Below are 21,750 nucleotides of genomic sequence, written 5' to 3'. Positions count from 1 at the left end.
TTCTCCATGAGGTATAATGTGTATGATTGAGATGATGAGCAGTTGGTATTTTCCCCTGATCTTTTTGGTGCACACTCAGCAGAGTTGGACACAGAACATACTGGATTAAGCAATGAAGGAGATGGCTGTGGAAATTCGATCCCTCGCATTTTTGAGACAGAAGTACCAACAAGCATTGCAGGGGTGCAGAGCACATAGTAAGAGATCAGGATCAAAAAGACCTGCTGAGAATGGTAACTCAAGTTCCTCTACCATACCTCCAACTCAAGGAGCTAAGAAAATCAAGAGTTTATTGTTGAGACTATTGAAGCTTATATGGAATTCAGGAAGAAGAAGCATAAATTACCGCAGAAGCTTTCAATTGCCAAGTGTATCAATGCAATGCGTGAAATAGTTTATTTGAGTGACGAAGAAAAGGTGTTGGCCTGTGATCCCTTCAGAGATGCTTGAACCGAGAGATCTTCCTTTCCCTTGATGCAACACTTCATACTATGTGGCTTAAGCAGTTAACAAAAAATTGCTGAAAGTCAAAATGGTGAGTATTCTGCTATATTTGTGCATTTCATTTGTTAACTCATATAGGCAATGTAGTCTGAAAGTGCAAGGAACCAAACTAAACACTTGCAAGGGCCTCTTGGGGTTGTGGATTGTGGCCATGTCAGATGTTTCTTGCTAATCTTGTCACTAGATTGCAACTATTTTAGTTGTAAATCTGAATCTGAGTTGACATGGTCAACATGATTCTTAGTTAATGGTTGAGTCCTTAACTTTTGCTGAGACAAAGTTTTCTTTTTTTGTTACCTTAAGACAGAATATTGGGATTGCCATGTGTGGTGTTGTAATTTGCTGCTGAGCTTGTACCATGGTATGCTTGATGTGATCAGTGCTACTAGTGTTCTTTATATAAGTAATAGTATTGTTATTTGTGATCTTCGTCTTCCTTTATTACAAGACCGTCTTCAGAGTTGAACTAAGATTAGAGCATTGTCAGTATTTATGCACAAGTGGGATGTTCTCGGCGTGCTTTCCTATTCTTTATCTTCGTCCTCTTACCCCTCGTGTTCCTATCTCTCGAATACGTGTTATGTGACGAGTGCCAATTGCTACCACAATTAGGAAACTTCATATAATCTGAAGGTAAATGGGCTCAAAATCAGCAATATATAGCAGCGTTAAAAATCGATGCACGTGTCCTGTCTCGACCAAATTAGACAATGCGACTAATTTTGATTAATTTTGAGAATCCTCACCAAATAACAAGCATGGATGAAATTACCAGCTGAATTAACATGTCTTCACATATAACTTCCCTCTAGAACCTCAAGCAGCCTGGTGAGGAACGAATCGCACAAGTAGCAAGGTTATAAGGCTATGACATGAATATTCAGATTTTTGGGCTAGCGATAACGCTGATACTGCATCCGCAGATCTCTGCAGTGCACGCATGTCCATGGCATCAGCGGGGGATCAAGGCAGTACGAGTGTACCCACTGCGACCTGCAGACATGGCAGCTCAGAAGAAGCTCCTCGGGCTCACGGCTCTGGCACTGGTAGCATGCTCCTTGCCTAGCCTGCACAATGGATTCGATGCACAGGAGGGGTAAGCATTGCAAACCCAAATCGATCTTAAGCAGCAAGGAGACACGATGCAATAGGATATCACCATTGATCGAGAAAAGTCGTAGCCTTCATTGCTGAACACGAAACTGTCGGTAGAAGCTCCACAAGGAATGGTCTGCGAGTATATTTTCTGATCGGAGGTGCCTGCCTCGTCCACCTTACTGATCCATGTGAAACTGGCTTTGCAAAGAGGACATGTTGAGACTTTTCCCCTAGAAGCCTAAAACACAATATGCAGCTGTATGAGTAATAATTTCTAATTGAACTCAAAAACTAGTGCACAGTCAGGTTATTGCTAACCCCTTTTGCCCAACACTTGCTAATAGTTTGATATAACGTATTAGTTGCATTTCCTATATGTTATTAGTTGGTAACATTTCTTTCAGTGACAAAATGCTATCTTGAATCTGCATTAGTACATTCCCTACTCTGTCTGAACAAAATACATACCAGACAATCTGCCCATCCTTGAATGCATGAATAACAGAATCGGTGTCCACATGGTAAGATGCCCCTTGTAGAGGAAAAATCTGTCCAGCATATAACACATGATAGCTCTGCTTGTTTTGGTAGATTAGATGATTTTTCTATGGTGGACTTGTCATCGTTCTTTTCATCATCAGCTACAGTGTCAAGGCTACATTGATCTATTTTCTCCTGAGTACAGAAAGCTGGTTCCTGTGCAGACAAATCACATGGCAGCAAGTTTCCTGAACTCTCGTATAATTCAACATTTTCCTGCTCTTTACTTCTGTCTGGTTCATGCCTACTACTTTCACCAAACTCAAATAGACTTTCCAGGGTACTTTGTCGAAGTGATGATGATGATGATGATGCATTCGTCTTGGTAATTTTTCTTCGACCTTCTATAGACAGAGTATCCAAAGTTTGAGGTTCATCAAATCTGTCAGACAAACTATCATTTTCACAGCTTTCTGTAAGATCGTTCCTTTCTCCCATCCTGCTAGGACCCTCATTATCAAGAAAACCTGACAAGTTTCCCTTCTTCGATTTGCTCCGGGACGTTGTGTGACTTGATTCACGAAGGCCTTGTCTTGTCTGTGTTGTCATTTGCTACATGCATAAGATTACAAATAAAAATGTGCTAACAAGCGAACGTGAAAAGGAAGCATGCTAAACAAGCTGTGTACTATATTCATCAAAGCCCATATACCCAACGGGTCCTGGCCTAGATGAAATGTGGTAGACACAAGATTTTGTCATCTTGGGCATGGACCACATGCAACAAAAAATTAATGTCATCTGCATAAATAAAACAATGTCTCCATTTAGGTGACTCCAGTTTGATTCTTGACAGGTCCTTGAGCACTTGGACAGATTAATTCGGATAAAATTATTAGCTACTGGGTCCTTTGTTCATTAGATATAATTATTAAGCAAAACAAAGCACCACAATATGCACTTTGAAGGGTGCTTGATCAGGACTTAGGACCAGAATACTGAGAGGTTCATAAACAGAATTAACACCTAACTTTCAAGAAAGTATGTACAGAAAAGACACCAAAATTTCATAGGCTGTAGTTAAACAAAAGAACAGATTCAGAAGGGGTCTGATAAAGTATGAATTTGCATAGTACCATGACACTTGACGCATTGTCCTGCAGGTGTAGGACATCTTTATATGTTGATTTATGCACACGCTTCAAACGTTTTCTTCTTTCCTTAACATCTGATGAATCATTTTTCTTAGAATTCCCACAACCAACAAAATTCTGCAGGCAACAGGTCAACCAAGCCCCATCAGAAAATAGATAGTACAATATACGCAGTACTTCTGGAAAAGTAGGTTAATGCTCAGACTTCATACATAGACATTGAAACTGAGAACCATATACGACTGTGAAGTGACCATCAAAATATCATAAGGCGAACCATCAGAAAGCACTTCTATCATACTTACTAGCTGAACCATGCATGATTTGGCAGTATTATACAGAACTATATGCTAGACAGTAATATGTTTTTGTTAAACTAATGGAAGAACATCGAGCTAGTACTCTAATAGATCGAAGATTTAAAAAACATGATGATTTGAAGATAGATTAGAGAATACAACATCAAGGGACTGCATGCAGGAACGAAATCAAGTGAAGTTATGATTCGTACTTCTTTCAACAGGGATGAATCAGACCATGCCTGATGCTCAAAATCAGAGTCTGAATCATCAAGCTTAACTGTATAGCTGGCAAGAGGAGTACTGCAGAACTCATCAGGTAACTCTTTCAAAGCTCTGTCCTCCATGACTGCATTTTTATTGGCTCGTGTATCAGGACGACCAGGCAACTCTGGGACTGGTCCTGCTTCTTCACCACTGCACATCAAGCAGAATGGAAGGTTTTCTGAGAAAGACATAGTTAACATTTTCACAGAATAAGATAGCACTCTGCAACTTCTTCTGGTTTGCACGACAACTTTGGCATGCATCAACAAATGTTAGCGTCTAAGCCAAGTGCACTGCTAGAAGTGACCCGTTTGTCGTGGCACCAGCTTCGAAACTTGGTAACACAAATTTAGTATCAAATCTGACAGAAGAATTAGAACTGCCCACAACAAATTTCGCATTTTAGCATAATTGCAGTTGTCGCAGCACATCTATGCAAATCTAGATCCCAATTTCACATTATCACCCAAAATTCTCTATCAACTTCATGGTTCATGCGTTCCCCCAAGTGAAACAATTACTAGGAACACGTATGATCATATCACAAAGGGAATTCGCGATAATATAACAGCTGAAGAAAAACCGGTCCTACCTTTCCATCAAGTAAGGGTCCTCGGGGAGTCGCCTCCCCTCCCTGAGGCAGTCCTGGAACCACCGGTGGCTGACGACGCGCGTCCGGAGCCGCCTCGCGATGTCGTACTTCTTCCCCTCGAGCCGCCAGCAAACCTGGATCCCCCAGAAAGCACGCACGCACCCAGATTCAACACAGCGGGGACCAAATCAAACCTCCCAAAAAATAAACCGAGATGCGCACAGCGGGCGGGCGACGCGTACTAACCAGGTGGGTGATGGACCTGCTCATGGATCCGACGTAGCTCGCGCCGGTCTCCGCGATGAGCTTGACGAGCCTGTGCCTCTCGTCGCCGTGGTAGCCACTCACAGTCGCGACCACGGACCCCATCCCCTCGAGCGCCGGCATGGGGGCCGCACCGCCGCTGGGTGGGTTTGCGGAGGCGGGACGGGAACTACCACCACCGGGGCGAGTCGGGCGCGGCGGACGGAGGCTGACCCCGGATCGCTGGCACACGGCGGCGGCGAGGTGGGGGTGGAGAAAGCGAGAAGTTTCTGGTGGCGTTCAAAAGTCCCTTGCGCTTTTTGCGTTTCCCTCCATTTTGCGTTTGAAATTTTCGGGTCGCCGCGGCGGAGTTGAGAACAGTGAGCACGACGAGCTTTGCCTATGATGGGCCTTTTGTGTAGTTGTTAAGAGCCCGTTTCATACGAAGGTAGATTGTTAGAACTATTCTGAGCGAGTTTTTTCACTGGTGAGAATCTATCTGTGAATGAATTTTCGTTTTTTTAGTGTTTTAATGTTTTTTCTTTATAGTTTTCGTTACGAATATATTTTTAAGGTTATTCCTTCTATGACGAGATTTTTTCTATTTTTCTTTCACGAATCTTATTGAAGGGAAACTGTTGGAGATGAGAGAAAATAAAGAAAACGAGAAGAGAGAGGGGAATTAGGAAGAGAACGAAATGAAGAGAATGTGGTTAGGGATGGTCTTACGGTTCTAGTTGATAATTTGTGAAAGAAGTTGGGTGATTTGGGTAGAGAGATCTAGAACAAAGGGAGAGGAAGAGATATAATTTCTGTTCCGAGATAACGGTTATCAAGATTTTTTATTTATATTTTTTATTTTCTAATTTAACATAAATATGTGCTGGTGTCAGACAATGACAAAACTAGGTCCTCTCCTCCCTTTAGCGGACCAGATTTAAAAATTGTTGATTGAACGGACGAGAAATGATGTGACATGCTATGTGTTTGTACAGATATTCTGGTGTGAGAGAAATATTTCTTGTCCATCCAAAAAGAGAGAAATATTTCTCTTCCACCTAGAAGGGTGTTTTTTAATAAAATTTGTATCATATACATATAGAAGCTATACTATTTTCATAATTTCCTGTAAAAATAAGTTAAACATATAATCGAATTCTAACTGTGTGATGTGAACATACTATACTTAAAAGCTCTACACTTGGATAGCGAACATTTCAAGTCATTCAGAATGCAATGCCTCAATTTTCCAACCATCTGAGAGGGCAATTTTTTCTAAATCTTACCCTCTGAGCGGGCAATCCATTTGTTGGGCCCACTAGGAGCGCAGCTCCCATGGATCACCCACTAAGAGGGAGATTTTTATAAATCTCTCTCTCTCAGCGGGTAATCCATTTCTTGACCCCCATGGCAGCCGTGTAAGCCATGGTGGCAGGTCAGGTGGACTCTTCTCGTCCACTGGTTGGGTGATGATATTGATCGCCCTCTCTGAGGGTGAGATTTATTTCTCACCATATGGAAAGGATGATATGTATATCTCTCCCACTCTCGCCCTCAAACAGGTGAGAAGGGCCTATTTTATGAGCTCGAGTTCCTATTTAGGATCCATCACGGAGCCTATCCAGACATACTTGGATGGCTCTGTCAGGTCTAATGGAATAGTCTTGATGTTATTATTGGGCTTAGGAGTTATCTTAAGTCTAGAATGCTTGGGTTGCTTATGTAAAGAATTAACATCATACAACAATAACTACTCAACTAGGTCGAGACTTTTCTTGTCATACTTCAAAGCCATACGCTTATCTTGTAATGACTCCCTTTGATCTGGCAACTTTACGTATTAGTATGCGCAGTGGGTACCACATTGAACAGAATATTTTTTATTCAGAAAATCTTAGGCATCCCGAACGTGACCAGGAGCGATACTTGACCAATAGGTTTGGCTGAAGAGCGCCGGATTATACCATGAAAAGCATGCTTCACAGGCTTAAGCATTTTCTAGGTACCTACATAGCATCCAAAGTATCAAGAAACAAGATATTCAAAGAACTGTCACCATCTACAAGAACTCAACTTACTTCCAATTGTCGATAGTAGGCTCGACCATGATCGGATAACGATCAAGGTGGATGATCGAATCAGGACAATCATTCTTGTCAAACTTGATTGGGACATCTGACCACTTTAGGACCTTTCAAATGGAAGGGGTTGTGGCACAAACATCTCACTCAATGCACTTGTACTATTGCTTTGATTTGTAGATGACATATCACCTAAACATATGGTTGATAGTGTATTCATCGTGCTAGAAGGGCATATCTTTGTCCTCATCATCTTCTTTGTATTGTCAGGGTTTAGAGTTGGAAGACCTTCTCGAGGACTTTGTCTTCAAGTTCTTTTCACCTATTTAAGCATGACACGGCAAGTAGCCAAATCATGCGTGTCTGATTTAAAAATAGGACACCACCTTCTATCCTCATCCTCTTTCAATAAGGGTTTCTTACCCTTGTCAAGAAATCAACGAGACTTGAAGTCCTTATTATGAGTCATGACCATAACATTTGGTGTCTCAATTTCTTCCTCTTCTTGTCCTTATCAACTTTTTTCTTTAATTTGCACTTGTCGGCTCACTTGGAGGTCTCATCCTCTAGGCCAGGTTAAGGCATTTTCCCCTTTATCGAAGAAACAGCCCCACTCTACCGCCTATGCGGTAGCAGCATAGCGATTGCCCATCTCGAATGGCTCCTTGACACTTTGAGGCGAACACATGGCCATATATTCAGTTAGCCTTCTATTCTGCACTCCTTGTCGGAACGCTCAAATTACCGAAGAGTAAATGATTTCGGGAATTGTACTCCTAATGTTACTGAATCTTTGATGAATTTCCATAGAGCCTCATTATTCTCTTGAAAAAGGTGATGCAAGTCATCTTTCTTCCCAGGACACTCATAGGTCCCCTAGAAGTTGGCCTAAAACATGCCACACAATTATTCCCATGAGTAGACCAATTATGTTGACAAATTGGTAAACCATTAATGGGAAGACCCTTCAAGTGTTGTGAGGAGGTAGTTGGCAATAACCTTCTCATCCCTCGGCGGTTTGGATAGTTGTTTGTATAGATCTAAAGGAATTATAACAGATTAGAACTTCCATTGTACTTCTCTAATATGCTAGATTAGAATCTATCTGGCCGGTGTACTGCTCGGAGATTTGGTGTGAAAGCTTGACATCCGGTAACCATTGCAATGCCTCTCCGGTAGTTAGAGTCATAACCCTAACCCTTAGGAATTGTATTAGCATGATTTCCAAAACTTGGTCTAAGCCTTCTAGGAGACCTATCTCGATCTCTCGCTCTGTTATGTTCATTGATCTCATAACATAGATCTAAATCAAGGTGGTTTTTGGGAGTTATCACATGACGTACCCGCCGATCACGAGCATGCATCCTCTCATATAGGGCTATGCACATTTGAACATAACTAAAAAAACAAACGGAAAATACCGAACAAAACCGATCAACTCGGTTTGACCGGTTTTCGGTTAGGTAGACAACAACTCCGGTTTTCTAGGGTTTGGTTTTTTCTGTATAAACCGGCTGAAAATTGAATGAACCAAAGGAACCGATTTGCTATGTTGGACTGTTGGTATCGCTCTTTCTGTATGTTTGACTGTAGGCATGTTCAGGCGCCGCGTTGGGCACTTGGGCTCAATTCTCAAATGCATCAAGCATTCAATCAAGCCCATCTTCTAACAATATAACCTAGCTAGCACTAGCAGGTAGCAACATGCCTCAGAAATCACAAATCAGAATGCTACGCCACCACAGTCCAGACCAAACGTATCGTGAGAAGACGCAAGCCACCGCCCACCTCATTGCGTTGTGCACCGTCAACCGCTGGCCGCTGCGACGTGGCCCCGCTCCGGCACTCTCTGTCTTCGCTCCCCAGAGGCCCAAACATTGCCGCTCGCCGCAGTGTCCGAGGTTTCACGTCGTGACATCGCCTGTCGCTCCACTGCTCCAGTGGACCAATGCTCTGCAGATCTATGCCGCCTCCCACCGAGGCCAAGATTGTTGCTTGCTGTCTTGCCCTATTGCCTCCCCGTTGTCCCCGATTGCTGATTGAAACTTGCAAGTGCAAGGTGAGTACTGAGTAGAGTAGGTGATGATGGCATGCCATGAGGCGTGAGCCATTGAGCCCATGAAAGGTAGCTCTTTTTTTTTCCTCTAAATCAGAATGCATGCTGGGCTACTAGCACAAAGGATTAAATTGATGGATTTGTTTGTTAAATCTTAAATGTGTTGTACTGTTGTGCCCTGTGCAGCTGTGCTAAACTGCTATCTTGCTGAATGCTGATAGTCCCTATTGCTGAACTGCTAAATTGCTGATGCTTGTTTGCATGTCGCATGATGTGGGATGTGTTGTACTGCTTTTTGACACTTGGATGTGGTTGAACATAAGTTACAGAATTGCCTAAATGTTGTGTTGCCTAAACTAAATTGCCTGAATGGCTGAACACTTGAACATAACAGAATTGGAACTGTTGAATGCTGATGTAGTGATGTTTAATGAAAAGTGCATATACGCGGCATTGGCGTGTTACGTCTTCTTATTCTCAATTTGTGTCAAATTTGGCAGGAATAGTATTTATCGACCCTGAACCAAAATAAAATGGCATTTACCGATCCCAAACTGTACTTTTATAAAATACCATATTAACCAAAGCAATAGCACCGTATTATACTGAAATATTGATTACACCGAACTAAACTAACCGAACAAACAACCCTACTCTCATAGGTTGGTCTGCTAATCTTTCTCCTCTGACTTGGAGTAACTTGGTAGGAACTATTTCAGCATGTGCTACCCATCCCAGTGGTAGATCTTGCTGAGCTCAATTGTTCTGCCTATTGTTGTACACACGGCCCCTTTTGGAGTATTCAACCCTTCTTGATGTGGATTGTAGAGTAGAGCCAACGCGCTGTGTAGGTAATAGGTAGTACTAGAGGAAAATTGTTCGTCATTGCCACCTTGTCGGCCCAACAAACCGAACACTAAATGGAAAGGTGACATTTGTAACTCCTATAGTGATGATCTCTGCCTTGGACATGTGCTGATGAGGGGAGTTTTGCTGGACTCGATTCTCCTCGTGGAGCACCATTATCCCTTTTACTTGCAATGGGACTCTAATGTCTAGGACTCTATCTGGTCCTCTTGATGATCAGTAGAGAGTGCATTGACAACATAATCTTCCATGTCTTCTTTGTCTATACATGCGTCAAATTTTGAGAAGCGAGGTTCATCATCTGAAATCTCCTTCTTTACTCGGTAGCAAGAGATACCGGAAGTTGAGGTCACAGTCGTAGTTGGGTTTTGCAACCTACTAGCCATACAATCATGTGAGTGGCCATCTTGACCACCAAACCATAGGGCTTGTCGGTCAAAATCCAACATCGGAGATCGAGGAACCTCCATCAACTTGTCGGGTTTCACTTAGATGTCGGGTCTGAAGTTGTCATAGAACCCATCATCGAAATAGGCCATTACCTGAGATGTAATGTGCTTAATTATTTAATTATTAATTATTTTTTGTCACGAATAACAAGACGTGTAGGTTGAAGTAATCTTGTTTGTACTCATCCCACACCTGAACCCCTTTGTTTCCACAATGTTGCCAGATCTTCCATCAATGGTCATAGAAACACATACATATTATTTCCAGGTTGCATCGGCCCTTGATAAGTATCGACATCATAAGGTACTTCTGCTTCATACACTGTCAAGGAGGAATGTTGTAGGTGCAGAAAACCACATGCCAAGTGCTAGTTTGTTGCTCATGTTGCAGACTGATTCATTCCATCAGCACTCAACCCAAACCTTACACACATAAAAATTAATCAATCCAAAATCTCCTAACCGAGCTGGTGTTGTGACCATGGAACCAAGCGTGCCAAAGACGTACCGACCTCGGAAGTCAGAAGCTGAGAAGGACACAGATAACAGAGTATGTACCGTACGAGCGTACTGTATTGTTTTAGATGTCGGTGACAAGGAGAAGTGATCGAGTCCGATAGGGACATGACACAGAAACCGACAAGGGCATGCACATCGCGCAGCGCCACGAGCGTTGTCCAATATAAATATCAGATGCAGACTTCCCAAATCAAGTAGCCATGGCAACCTAAACCCTACGAGGCAGACAACAATGTCCTCATCGATTGGGATAATCTAGCTAGGTTTTCACGACGGTGTTTCGATTGATCAGGTGAAGCTAGAAACTAGGTTTTCACACCACCACCGTTGAAAGAGATCTCGATCTTATCCAGCAACATGGCCACCGTCGAGAAGAAGGACTACATCACAAAGATCCTGGAGCGGAAGAAGGCACCGAACCGCTTACTGGTGGATGACGCTGAGGGCGTGGTGGTCCTAGACAACTCCACGGTCGTGCTTAGGCAGGCCATGATGGACCACCTCAATGTCTTCGAGGGGGGCCTCGTGTCACCCCCAAGAAGTTAAATCGTTGCTTTTCGGTTCTATCGCTTTTGGTTTTCAAGTTGAAGGAAGAGTACAAGGAGAAAAGGTGTTTTCTACTTAGGAATACATAAAAGAAGAAAAGGTTGACGGGGAAGGTACAAAGGGAGCAAAAGGTTGACTTTCTGATCTATCACTCAGACGGATGATTAGAGACCGCGGATGCGTAGAGCTCATCGAAATGAATCTTTTTTACTACTTATACTTCATGTTTGGAGTTCAAATCGCAGAGTTATGTTTTTGTTGAAGTTTGAGATAAAAAGAAAAATAACAGAACCTACATTACTTCTCATGGCCAAATCCGACTCTTTTCCCTCCTGCTCTATTCCCCACACCCAAACCCTAGCCACCCTCCCCTCTGGCTGTGGCTACTGGCTCACCTCTCTCTTCCCCCTGTTGTTGCTGATCTGGGCACCCAGGAGGAAGGGGAAGGAGGTGGAAGTGGATGAGGAGAAGGGTTGCAGGAAGGAAGAGAAAAGAAGGGAAAGGGAGGAGGAAGAGAGCTGTTGCTGTAAGGATTTTGTGAGGAACCCTAGGTGAGGTGCAAAACCATTTTTTTCTATGATTTTGGATGAGTATGCTGGGAGAAATCGATTTCTGAATATTGGTCTGTTCGCAGATTATGCAGTCTATCCAGTAATAGATCTATTCAGTTTTCGACAACCTTAGAGGCCGAATCTGCCAAACCCAAATTAACAAAAGTTTTAGAGTTTTTCTCAAGCTTTCTGTATTAGTAAATAATGCAATTTTTGGTGGAGTAGAACTTCAGTTATGGTTTGTCAATGTCGACTTCTTGTTTTGGCCATCAGAAAGTTCAGTTAAGTTCGGACATAGGTTAGGCTATCTTAGAGGCCTTTTATGCAAAATTTTACAACTAGAATGTTGTAGAGGGTATTAAGATCTACACGCCCAAAAAGTTTCAGGCTTTTTGGACGTATGTTTTAGCAGATATAAAAAAAATGAAGCCTACTGCCTGAATTTCCCTATAGTTTCAGAAGCCTGTTTTTGGTTGCAGTTTAGGCCACCTTATTGGTAGAATAAAATTATGTTTTCTGTATGAAAGTTATAACCCTCCTTCTATAGATTCCAAATATGTATTTATTTGTTATCATATATGTGGTAGAAAAATAGATAAACAAAAGTGAAGTAGCACTTTTGCAGTCAAACGAATGTGAAGATGCCAGTTTGTATGCTTGATAGGTTGCAGGGTGTAGGACCGTGTTCCTTGTTGTTTGTGTGTTGTATGTTATATTTTGGTGCTGATATATGAGTGTTTGATCAAGTGGTGTTGCACCGAGGTGTGTACATCTTATCTTCATCGTCGGTAAAGGCAAGTGAATGTAGCGGTTGTTACTACAACTTTAACTTGTTATTTTTACTACCTTCGCCTATAAATACAGTACACATATTTAGACTTAATAATATGGAAGATGACTTTAAGTGATGTTATAATTATGTTAAGATGATTGAGTATATTTTACATGGTTATTTTCTATATGAGGGCTTTTGCAGTTTAGATTGTGTTTCATTTTATAATGTACATATGTGGCATATGCATATGTAAAAAAAATTATATGGTCTACTTTTGTTACATTTATGAAGATGACGTAATAATCCTTATTGGTTATATAGATGGTGTGATTTAATACAGTGACGATAATACTTATTTGTGGGTTTTCTTCATTTTTAGCACATCCACACATTATATCTTTCAATGGCTAGAATACATGAGGATAATGATGCGTGTTATATAGAAGCTTATAGAAGTGGTCATATTGTCATATTATGACCTTTGAGGGGGTAGTGAAGTAGGTTGGAAAACTATACTAAATGGAAGACAAAATGGACATGTTGTATCACTCATATCTAAATGAAGGTTATACCTATGTCCTTATAGCATGAAGGTAGGAGTTTAAGTGAAGTTCATAACTTGGCTATTTTATATGGTCATAAGTAGTATTGATAATAATGCAGTCTTTAATATTTTATACATGATGTAAAAGATGAAAGCGGTGAATCAGGAGTTAGCATATGTGTAGTACTTATCATGTCTATGTTTTGCATAGAAATAATTTTTTATATGAGACCTTACAATGGAGTAGTCTATTTACCATTTTGAAGTATTTTATACATGTTGATACATATTGAGGATCATAACTTCTTTTATTTCCTTTAAGTATGCCTTATATATGGATATGTGGAGGATGTTGAACTATGTGGTTTGCTTTCTTACGATAGCAATATATCGTCTGTATCGCATTTCATTGCATTGCATTTGAGCCAAGTCAGTGAGAAAGTCATATAACTATTCCAAAGTACATAAGCCAGGTCACTGAGAAAGTTATATGACTATTCCGGAGTGCTCTTGAAATTATATCATGGTCTTATGGTTATGAATGTACCGATACATCATTGTATATTGTCGTAATATGATGTAGCTTCATACCTTGTTGGGTATGAAGGCACTGGGCATATGCATTGCACTGCATACATTTGCATTGCATTCACAATTGAAGATTATTTATGTGGAAGTTCTATATATCAAAGTTGCTATGGAAGTTAATATGAGAAGTGACGTTTCTCAGAAATTCATATACAGTGTGATTTAAATTATGGATTTGAAGAGAATGTAAAGTTATATGTGGATCTGCATTGCATAGCAATCATACGCACCATATTGTATTGCAGAAGTATTTACATTGAAATTGGTTGTGATGGATTGCTTATAGTTATTTTGCTAACAATATTACCTGTAGATGATATATGATTATAAGTAGATGATTTTTGTGGAGTAGTTATATATTATTCCATATGATTATATGTTTATTCATGATGATCCAGATAGAGTGATTCTCACTTGTTTTGCTTATTTTAGACTTTAAAGCTTAGATTTATTTATGATGTTCATAACCTGTCATAAAAGAAGTAAGTAGTTCTTTATATACATGTTATGATAAGTTTTATGTAGTTGTACTTTGTTCACTTTATGCTTGTGTATGGAGTAATGGCTATTTAATTGCTTCAGAATAAAATAGGTTATGTTAGCGCCTTTCATACATGTTGAATGATTAAATCGATACTTAATGATATTATGATTTAAATAACTTGTTAAATTAGTTTATTTGTTGAGATTATCCAATCTCACCCTTACATTTTCCCCAGGTTATTTTTGAAGATAGCATAGAGAGAAGGGATTAGCAGCACGTTGTGCACACTTTTATCTTCACAACTACCTTTAGTTATGAGATATAATATAATCTTTGAGGTTGAAGTTCTTCTTGCATCTTGTTTAAATAAGAACTTAGAGATGTTAATCATGTGGTTAAGTGTTTTTCATATCGTTTGGCTGATTAATATCATATTGTTAATATGCTTTTATGTTGTTGCTTCTGTGTTGATCTGTCTTTCTAGGTATATAATGTCAAAAAAATTTAGTTTGGCATTCTTGTAATGTAGTTGAGTAACATCCTAGGGTTTTGTGGTTCCTGAGGTGTTACACCTCGTGCTGCTCTGCGACAAGCACCGCAGTGAGACTGTCTGCTACGCCATGCAAGATGCCTTGTGCTGGACGCTAGGGTGCAGATGAACCGCGTCGTGCGTGACAACCTCCGCAGCTACCTCGGCAAGCTCGTCACCATCAATCCATGCCGTGACATCCAGAACGGCAAGCAGATCATGGTCGTGTCGTTCAAGGACTTCGTCCAGGGCATCGCTGGTGACCTCTTCGAAGCCTACTTGAAGCCCTACTTTGGCAGCAGGGGCGGACCCAGGCCCATAGCAGGCTAGGTTTCAGCCTGGGCCATGAGCCAAAATCACTCTTGTATTTACTGTATAAACATTAGTTTTTTTAGATTTGACTCAAATTTGAATGGCCAGTCTGGGGCTTAGCGCAGGGCTGCTTCCGACCCTGTTTGGCAACACGTTATGTCCAGTGCGCAAGGGCGACCGCTTCGTGGTACGTGGCAACATGCACGCCGTGGAGTTAAAGGTTGTCGAGACGGACCCTGCCGACTGTGTCATTGTCGCGCAGGACACAGCAGTCTTCTGTGACAGCTCCAAGCCCCTCAAGCGAGAAGACGAGGAGCGGCTCGACGGCCCTGGCTACGACGACGCGGGCGACGTACGCAAGCAGCTCGTGCAGATCCGAGAGCTTGTCGAACTGCCGCTGCTCCACCCCAAGCTGTTCCAGACGCCAGCGTCAAACCGCCCAAGGGGATCCTGCTCTACGGTCCGCCTGGCACCGGCAAGACGCTGCTCTCGCGCGCCATCACCGCGGAGTCCGGCGCGAACTTCGTGGTCGTCAATGGGCCGAAGATCATGTCCAAGTTGGCCGGTGAGAGCAAGGAAAACCTACGGAAGGTGTTCGAGGTCGACGACGTCGTCGGAGAGGGGCATGTCCTTGCTGTGGATGCGGAGGATCTTGAGGCGGCCGACCTCGTCCGGCACGCCGATGTGGAGCTCCCTGTCAAAGCGGCCGAAGCGGCGGAGCGCCGGGTTGAGGCTGTTGGGGCGGTTGGTGGCCCCGATGACCACGACCTGCGCGCGCGGCCGGAGCCCGTCCATGAGCGTGAGCAGCTGCGATACCACGTGGCGCTCAACCTCGCTGTGGGTCTTCTCGCGGTTGGGCGGCGTCGATCTCGTCCATGAAATTGATATATGGATTTTGGATAATATTAGAAAAATAAAACGAGAATTTATTCAACCTTAAAATTTGTTAACCTATTCAAATATTTTATAAATATATTTTTTATCACATAAAATAAATTCTTTTTAAACTATGATTTTTTTAAAAACCTTTCAAATTTCAAAAAAAATATTTTATTGTTTTAAAATACTCACAATCCAAAATCGGAATTTTGGGGTGTGATAACTTTGATAGACATTGTGGTGGAACACAGATGGCTGAAATGATGTCATCCTTTCTATCTTCAGATGGTTGAAATGATGTCATCTTTTTAAAAGATAGCGTCGTCAATGATGTCAATCATCTTATCTTTTTTAAAGATGGTGTCAATGATGTGAATTATCTCATCCTTCTAGAAGACTGCATGAGATAAATTTATCCTTCTAGAAGACCGCATGAGATAAATTTATGGATTATGCATAGCTAGGTAGCCTTATATTTTGAACCATGTGCTACGAGTGTAATAGAACAATACGTTCTTATGTATTATATATATACACACACACAAACAAAAGTGATGTTTTTATTTATGATATGTAAATATCTATGATATTCTTATATATATCATGAAGTGTGATATATGTATGTCATATCATGAGGATAGTCAGAAAATAAAATGGTTTCTTAAGGGGGGAAAGAGTCATACGGACAGTTTTAAAAAAAATTCTGGCTGTGACATTTTATAGAGACGGATTTTTTTTTTTTGTCTATGACCCTTAATACATATAGATAGTTTTTCTAAAAATTCGTATGTGTGTAGCTATATTACAAATGCATGTCTTCTTGAGACCCATCTATATATCGTTTTGTTATAGACGAAGTTGTAATTATCTGTAATAAACTTGATATTATAGACATTTTGTAAAGACAGAACCTATAACTATTTATGATAAAATTTAAAATCAATTTGTAATAATCCGTTCTAAACTAGTGTCGCCTCCGAGTGTCTCTTGAAGAGGGAGAGCGGCTTGGTCGTATACATGCTAATTAAACTGATTTGTGTGTCATTTACTTGGGTGAATGACGATGAGTATCTATATAATTAGTACAGGTTGACTAAATACTAAATCAAATGTTTTGAGATGTGCCAAATTAAGAGGAGAGAAAAGTCGCGATTGGACAAGAAGCCATAGAAACTAGTCTTTTGACAAGGTTCATGAAAATATATTATTTTAAATAGAGAAATTTAATGTTTTCTTTATGAATACAATAACAGTAACGCCAATGTTAGTTGGCATTCAAATCCAAAGTTCCGGCTACCTTCTTTGGTGAATGCTATCGTTAAAGTATAATTAAGCGAATTGTTGTTTTTTCATCGGTGCTAAGTTTGAGTCGTAGCCCGCAAATTTTAAAGAAAAAATTACAGCATACTCCTATTCCTCGTTTGATAGCTAGAGCTCTTAATCCTTTTTCTTTCTTAAATGGAGAGGTACATAAACAAAATAAAATAATAATGAATTTTCAAACTTATTTAGCTCGAAGTTGCGTAGCAGTAACAACATCGATGTAGACCAGCAATCCGGGTTATACGATTACACTAAGCATCGCAGTCATATGCATGTACCACCATTTTATCTTTCTGTGTTGATTTGACCACAGGGGTTTCGTCGAATTTCACCACTTGCTTATTCATCACGATTTTGAGTTATGGCTTGACCGGTTCCTCACGGCATTAGATGTGTATACGTTGACTTATCTTGCGTGTGACCAAATCAACTACCGCATCAGATGTTGGCTCCAAAGCGAAAGAACACTGCTGCATGAGATGAGATTAAATAGAAACACAACACAATGCTCCTGATACAATTAAATATTTTTTCTTTGAACACGGGACATATCTCAAATTACTCCTCCAACTTGTTGCAGGGCTCCCAAATACACAGCATCGTTAATCTGATTGAAATTTTTTTTTTACATGCTGAGCTCGCAGGCAGTAGGAGAGGAAAGTGATATAGCTCTTACTGTGTGTCTGTTGAAGAATTAACCGGGACTCATAGACCGGGAGAAAAATCCTATGGGACCAGGTCTACAACCTCATCAACCTGGACCCCTTCCAAACCATGACACGTGGCGGGACAAATTCTTGAAGCATCCATACCACTAACTCCCCCATTAAACCCACTAATCTCATTCTCGATTACCTGCTCTTACTTCTAATGCCGATCTTAATTCTTCAACTTCCAAACCATGACACGTGGTGGCACAAATCTTGAAGCATCCATACCACTAACTCCCCCATTAAACCCACTAATCTCATTCTCGATTACCTGCTCTTACTTCTAATCCCGATCTTAATTCTTCAACTTCCATCGCAAGGGCCTGCACCATGACAGCACCGTAGAGGATTTGCACCAAGACGCCATGGCCAGCGGGGGCGTCGATCACTACAGCGCTCAGGCTATGACGGGCCTTCACCACGACGACATCGTTGACACGTGCCGTGACCACACCAGTGCTCTGGATGGAGATGGGTTGCACCACGATGCCATGGTTGGCGTGGAGTTCAACCATGACGGTGGTCCAGTCAGAGAGGGCCTTCATCACCGCGTTATTGCTGGTGCAAGCTGAGACCATGATGGCGCTCTGGACAGAGGGACCCTGCACCACGGCGGCAGCGAGGGCATTGGCATTGGCCTTGATAGACTGGAACGTGAGCAACAAATTGGATACGAAGTAGTTCCTGCCATGGTGGAAGATCCGCACAAGACTAATAGTGATAATCTAGAACAAAGTGCTGCGCCAAATTTGGAGACAAGTCATAGCAAACTGTAACTATCTTACCGAAAGTCTTTACATCTCTCACATGATTGTGGCCACCAAGTTGGGATATCTTATTTGATACAATACTTTCACAACTAATTGACTATGTACTTTAACTATGCCATAGGTTAATAATCGAAGTGCATCTTCAGAAAATGTTCCAAGAGTTGGGAAGAAGATTGGATTCAACATCAGATGGTGCCACTTGAAAAAAGGGCGGATGGGACTATATCTCCAAGATACTTACTTTGTAGTAATGAAGGTCAGAAGGCCATTTATCCAACTCATGAAACCGTGAAAGAACAAGCTTCTTTGAGAACACGTTGCAGTGCTCATGTTCAGTTCTACATCACTCGGGAGGGTATTTGGAAGATACAGTAAATTCAACTTGAACACAATCATTCTTTTGTAACTCCAGATAAAACACATATACTTATGTCACAACGTGAAATGTTAGATGCTGAAAGGCACATAATCAAGAAAATGCAGAATGCGGGAATCAAGCAATCTGAAATATTCAATTTCTTTGAACATTAGTCTGGTGGGGCTGAAAATGTACCTTTCTTTTTTTATTTTTTTACTACCGGGTCCTCCTTTACCCGGAGGCTTCTTGGAGCCTTTTTACAGGAGGAGGACCCGAACCCTGCCCCCCCCCCCCACAGGGCCGGCCCTTGAGGGGGGCGAGCAGTGCGGCCGCTCCGGGCCCCCAACTCTCAGGGGCCCCCAACTCGCAGGCTCGGAGCAGGTAGGCCGTAGGCCGCGAGACGCCGCCGAGGGCCCGACTCAGCGAGACGCCGCGCCGCCAAAGACTCGAACCGAACCGACGTTTGCAGGAATCAGGATTGCATAGCGCCGCCAAAGAATCGAACCGAACCTGCCGTCTGCCGTCGCGGAATCGCGGCGTCAGCACGCCTGGCCGGTCCGCCGTCCGCTAGTGGCCCGGTGCCCGCCCTGGTCCGCCGTCCGCCCGGGCCCCGTCCGCGGTCCGCCATCCGCCCGGTGGCCAGTGCCCGCAGCCCCCCCCCCCCTGGTTCGCCGTCCGCCGTCCGCCCGGTGGCCGGTGCCCGCAGGCCGCAGCCCACCCTGGTCCGCCGTCCGCCTGGTGGCCGGTGCCCGCCCTGGACCCCTAGTCCGCCGTCCGCCCTGGTCAGCTGGTCCGCGTTCGACGTCCGCCCGGGCCCTGGTGCCACAGACTGCCACTCTGCCAGTGCCACTTCGTTCGTTCCTCACGTCAAACACTCAAACGCAGACAGGCGACTAGGCGAGTACTGACTACTGAGTAGGCCGTAGGCGACGGTAGTTGATTAAGAAACAGAGCAGTAGGCAGCAGATTTCAGAAATCAGATTTAAGGTTAATTTCAATTATTCTTATTTTTTTAGTTTTGTAACTTTGTAATTTATATGAGTTCAACCACTAACATGTTAATCTTTTCAATTATCAGTTCGTCCTAGGTATCATGTCATTGAGAAAGTACGCATCGGGTAGCGAAAAAAGGAAAAAGAGAAAACAGGTGGATGAGTTAATAGAATCACAGAAGGGGGCAATGGACAAATTCTTAAGGAGTAATACGGGCAGTTCACGAAACCCAGATGAGTGGGCGATAGTTGCTGTGGAGGAACAAACTAATGTGAACGATGACGACCAGGGCCCTACCCCTACGGAAGACAATGTTGATATCAACGAGGATGATAACAATGTAAGTGGTCATGACAACATATTTAATTCATCTGCTACAGAATCTGCTAGTGTTGATGAGCAGCCGGTTTTTACTACGGATATTTATGATCCAAGAAATTGGGATAATCTTGATAACAAAGCTAGGGACATATTAGTGGAGAAGGGGCCTATAAGAGAAGAAAATATTGTATTTCCTTTAGATGACAACTCAAGACATTTTTCGTATGCTCATTTCTCTAGAAAAATGAGCAATGGGGAGGTTCATGACAGAAAATGGTTAGTGTATTCGAAGCTCGTTGATAGAGTGTTTTGCTTTAGTTGTAAGATTTTCAATTCTAGAAATTGCAAGAGTTCATTGGGGCGTGATGGATTTAGAGATTGGAGGTATATTAGTGAGAGGCTAAAAGAACATGAAGTTAGTGTCGAGCATATTACCAACATGACCTCTTGGAATGAACTGAGAGCTAAATTGAGAAAAAGTGAAACAATTGACAAAGATTTACAACAGCAAATCACAAAGGAGAAAGAACGTATAAGACAAGTTTTACTAAGAATAATTGCCATTGTCAAATTTCTTGGTAAACGTAATTTGGTTTTTAGAGGATCCAATGAGCAACTCTATAATGATCATAATAGCAATTTCTTAGCTTGTGTTGAGATGGTTGCAGAATTTGACTTGGTGATGTAAGACCATCTTAGACGTATTAAAAATAATGAGATTCATTATCATTATCTTAGTCATAAAATTTAGAATGAGTTGGTTTCTCTTTTGGCTTCTGATATTACAAATTCTATCATAAAGATCGTTAAAGAGGTAAAATATTTCTCCATTATCCTTGATTGTACCTCAGATGTGAGTCATCAAGAGCAAATGAGTTTGTTGGTTCGATATGTTAATATGTCCGATGGCAAAATAAAATTAGAGGAGTTTTTTTTTGGGTTTCTTGATGGTGGATGATACATCTGGTTCAGGGCTTTTCAATGTATTGATTGATTCTATCAAGTCTTTTGGTCTTAATATTGATGATATTAGGGGTCAAGGTTATGATAACAGCTCTAACATGAAAGGAAAACACAAGGGGGTGCAAACACGATTGCTTGATATTAATCGAAGAGCTTTGTATATGCCATGTGCTTGCCATAGTCTTAATCTTACTCTTTGTGACATGGCTAAATCATGTGCTAAAGCTATTTCATTTTTTGGAATTGTGCAACGGATATATGTATTGTTTTCTGGTTCTACCAAAAGATGGAAAGTTTTGCTCTAGCATATTCCAAGTTTAACTGTGAAATCGTTGTGCAACACTCGTTGGGAGAGTCGAATCAAAAGTGTAAAACCAATTAGGTATCAAGCTCCTGAGCTAAGGTCAGCTTTGTTAAATTTAAGGGAAGCTGATGATACTGATCCCAAGGATAAGAGTGATACAAAAAATTTATTTGAAGTGCTTGGCAGCTTTG

At 41.8% G+C, this 21,750-nt stretch overlaps 2 protein-coding genes across 3 annotated transcripts; both read right to left on the bottom strand.

Moving 5' to 3' along the window:
* Window positions 1-1,222: 1,222 nt before the first annotated feature.
* LOC133895803 (uncharacterized) lies at window positions 1,223-4,991 on the bottom strand. 2 transcript variants are annotated; one of them, XM_062336318.1, is made up of 7 exons: window positions 4,641-4,991; window positions 4,395-4,528; window positions 3,748-3,952; window positions 3,219-3,353; window positions 2,071-2,694; window positions 1,664-1,840; window positions 1,223-1,571 (listed from the first exon to the last, which is right to left on the bottom strand). In XM_062336318.1, the coding sequence occupies exons 1-7, from the start codon at window positions 4,779-4,781 to the stop codon at window positions 1,398-1,400; spliced, it is 1,590 nt and encodes a 529-aa protein (XP_062192302.1). In that variant the 5' UTR covers window positions 4,782-4,991; the 3' UTR covers window positions 1,223-1,397. The 2 variants fall into 2 exon arrangements, with proteins under 2 accessions (XP_062192302.1, XP_062192303.1); XM_062336319.1 differs by having other exon boundaries at window positions 2,071-2,679.
* A 10,528-nt stretch (window positions 4,992-15,519) lies between these two features.
* On the bottom strand, window positions 15,520-18,365 carry LOC133895117 (cell division cycle protein 48 homolog). The gene is made up of 3 exons (XM_062335306.1): window positions 18,122-18,365; window positions 17,817-17,823; window positions 15,520-15,806 (listed from the first exon to the last, which is right to left on the bottom strand). The coding sequence occupies exons 1-3, from the start codon at window positions 18,363-18,365 to the stop codon at window positions 15,521-15,523; spliced, it is 537 nt and encodes a 178-aa protein (XP_062191290.1). The 3' UTR covers window position 15,520.
* Window positions 18,366-21,750: the final 3,385 nt, after the last annotated feature.

The sequence above is a fragment of the Phragmites australis genome, chromosome 16 (genome assembly GCF_958298935.1).
Source record: "Phragmites australis chromosome 16, lpPhrAust1.1, whole genome shotgun sequence".
NCBI lineage: Eukaryota > Viridiplantae > Streptophyta > Magnoliopsida > Poales > Poaceae > Phragmites > Phragmites australis.
Note: the sequence above shows the minus strand (reverse complement) of the source record. Positions and strands in the feature narration are given on the sequence as shown.

Coding starts and splice junctions, on each gene's coding strand:
- LOC133895803 (XM_062336318.1), bottom strand. CDS start 4,781: ATGCCGGCGCTCGAGGGGATGGGGTCCGTGGTCGCGACTGTGAGTGGC. Junction 3,354..3,747: donor ATTCATCCCTGTTGAAAGAA/GTACGAATCATA, acceptor TGTTGCCTGCAG/AATTTTGTTGGTTGTGGGAA. Junction 1,572..1,663: donor ACGACTTTTCTCGATCAATG/GTGATATCCTAT, acceptor TCCATTGTGCAG/GCTAGGCAAGGAGCATGCTA.
- LOC133895117 (XM_062335306.1), bottom strand. CDS start 18,365: ATGGTTGAACTCCACGCCAACCATGGCATCGTGGTGCAACCCATCTCC.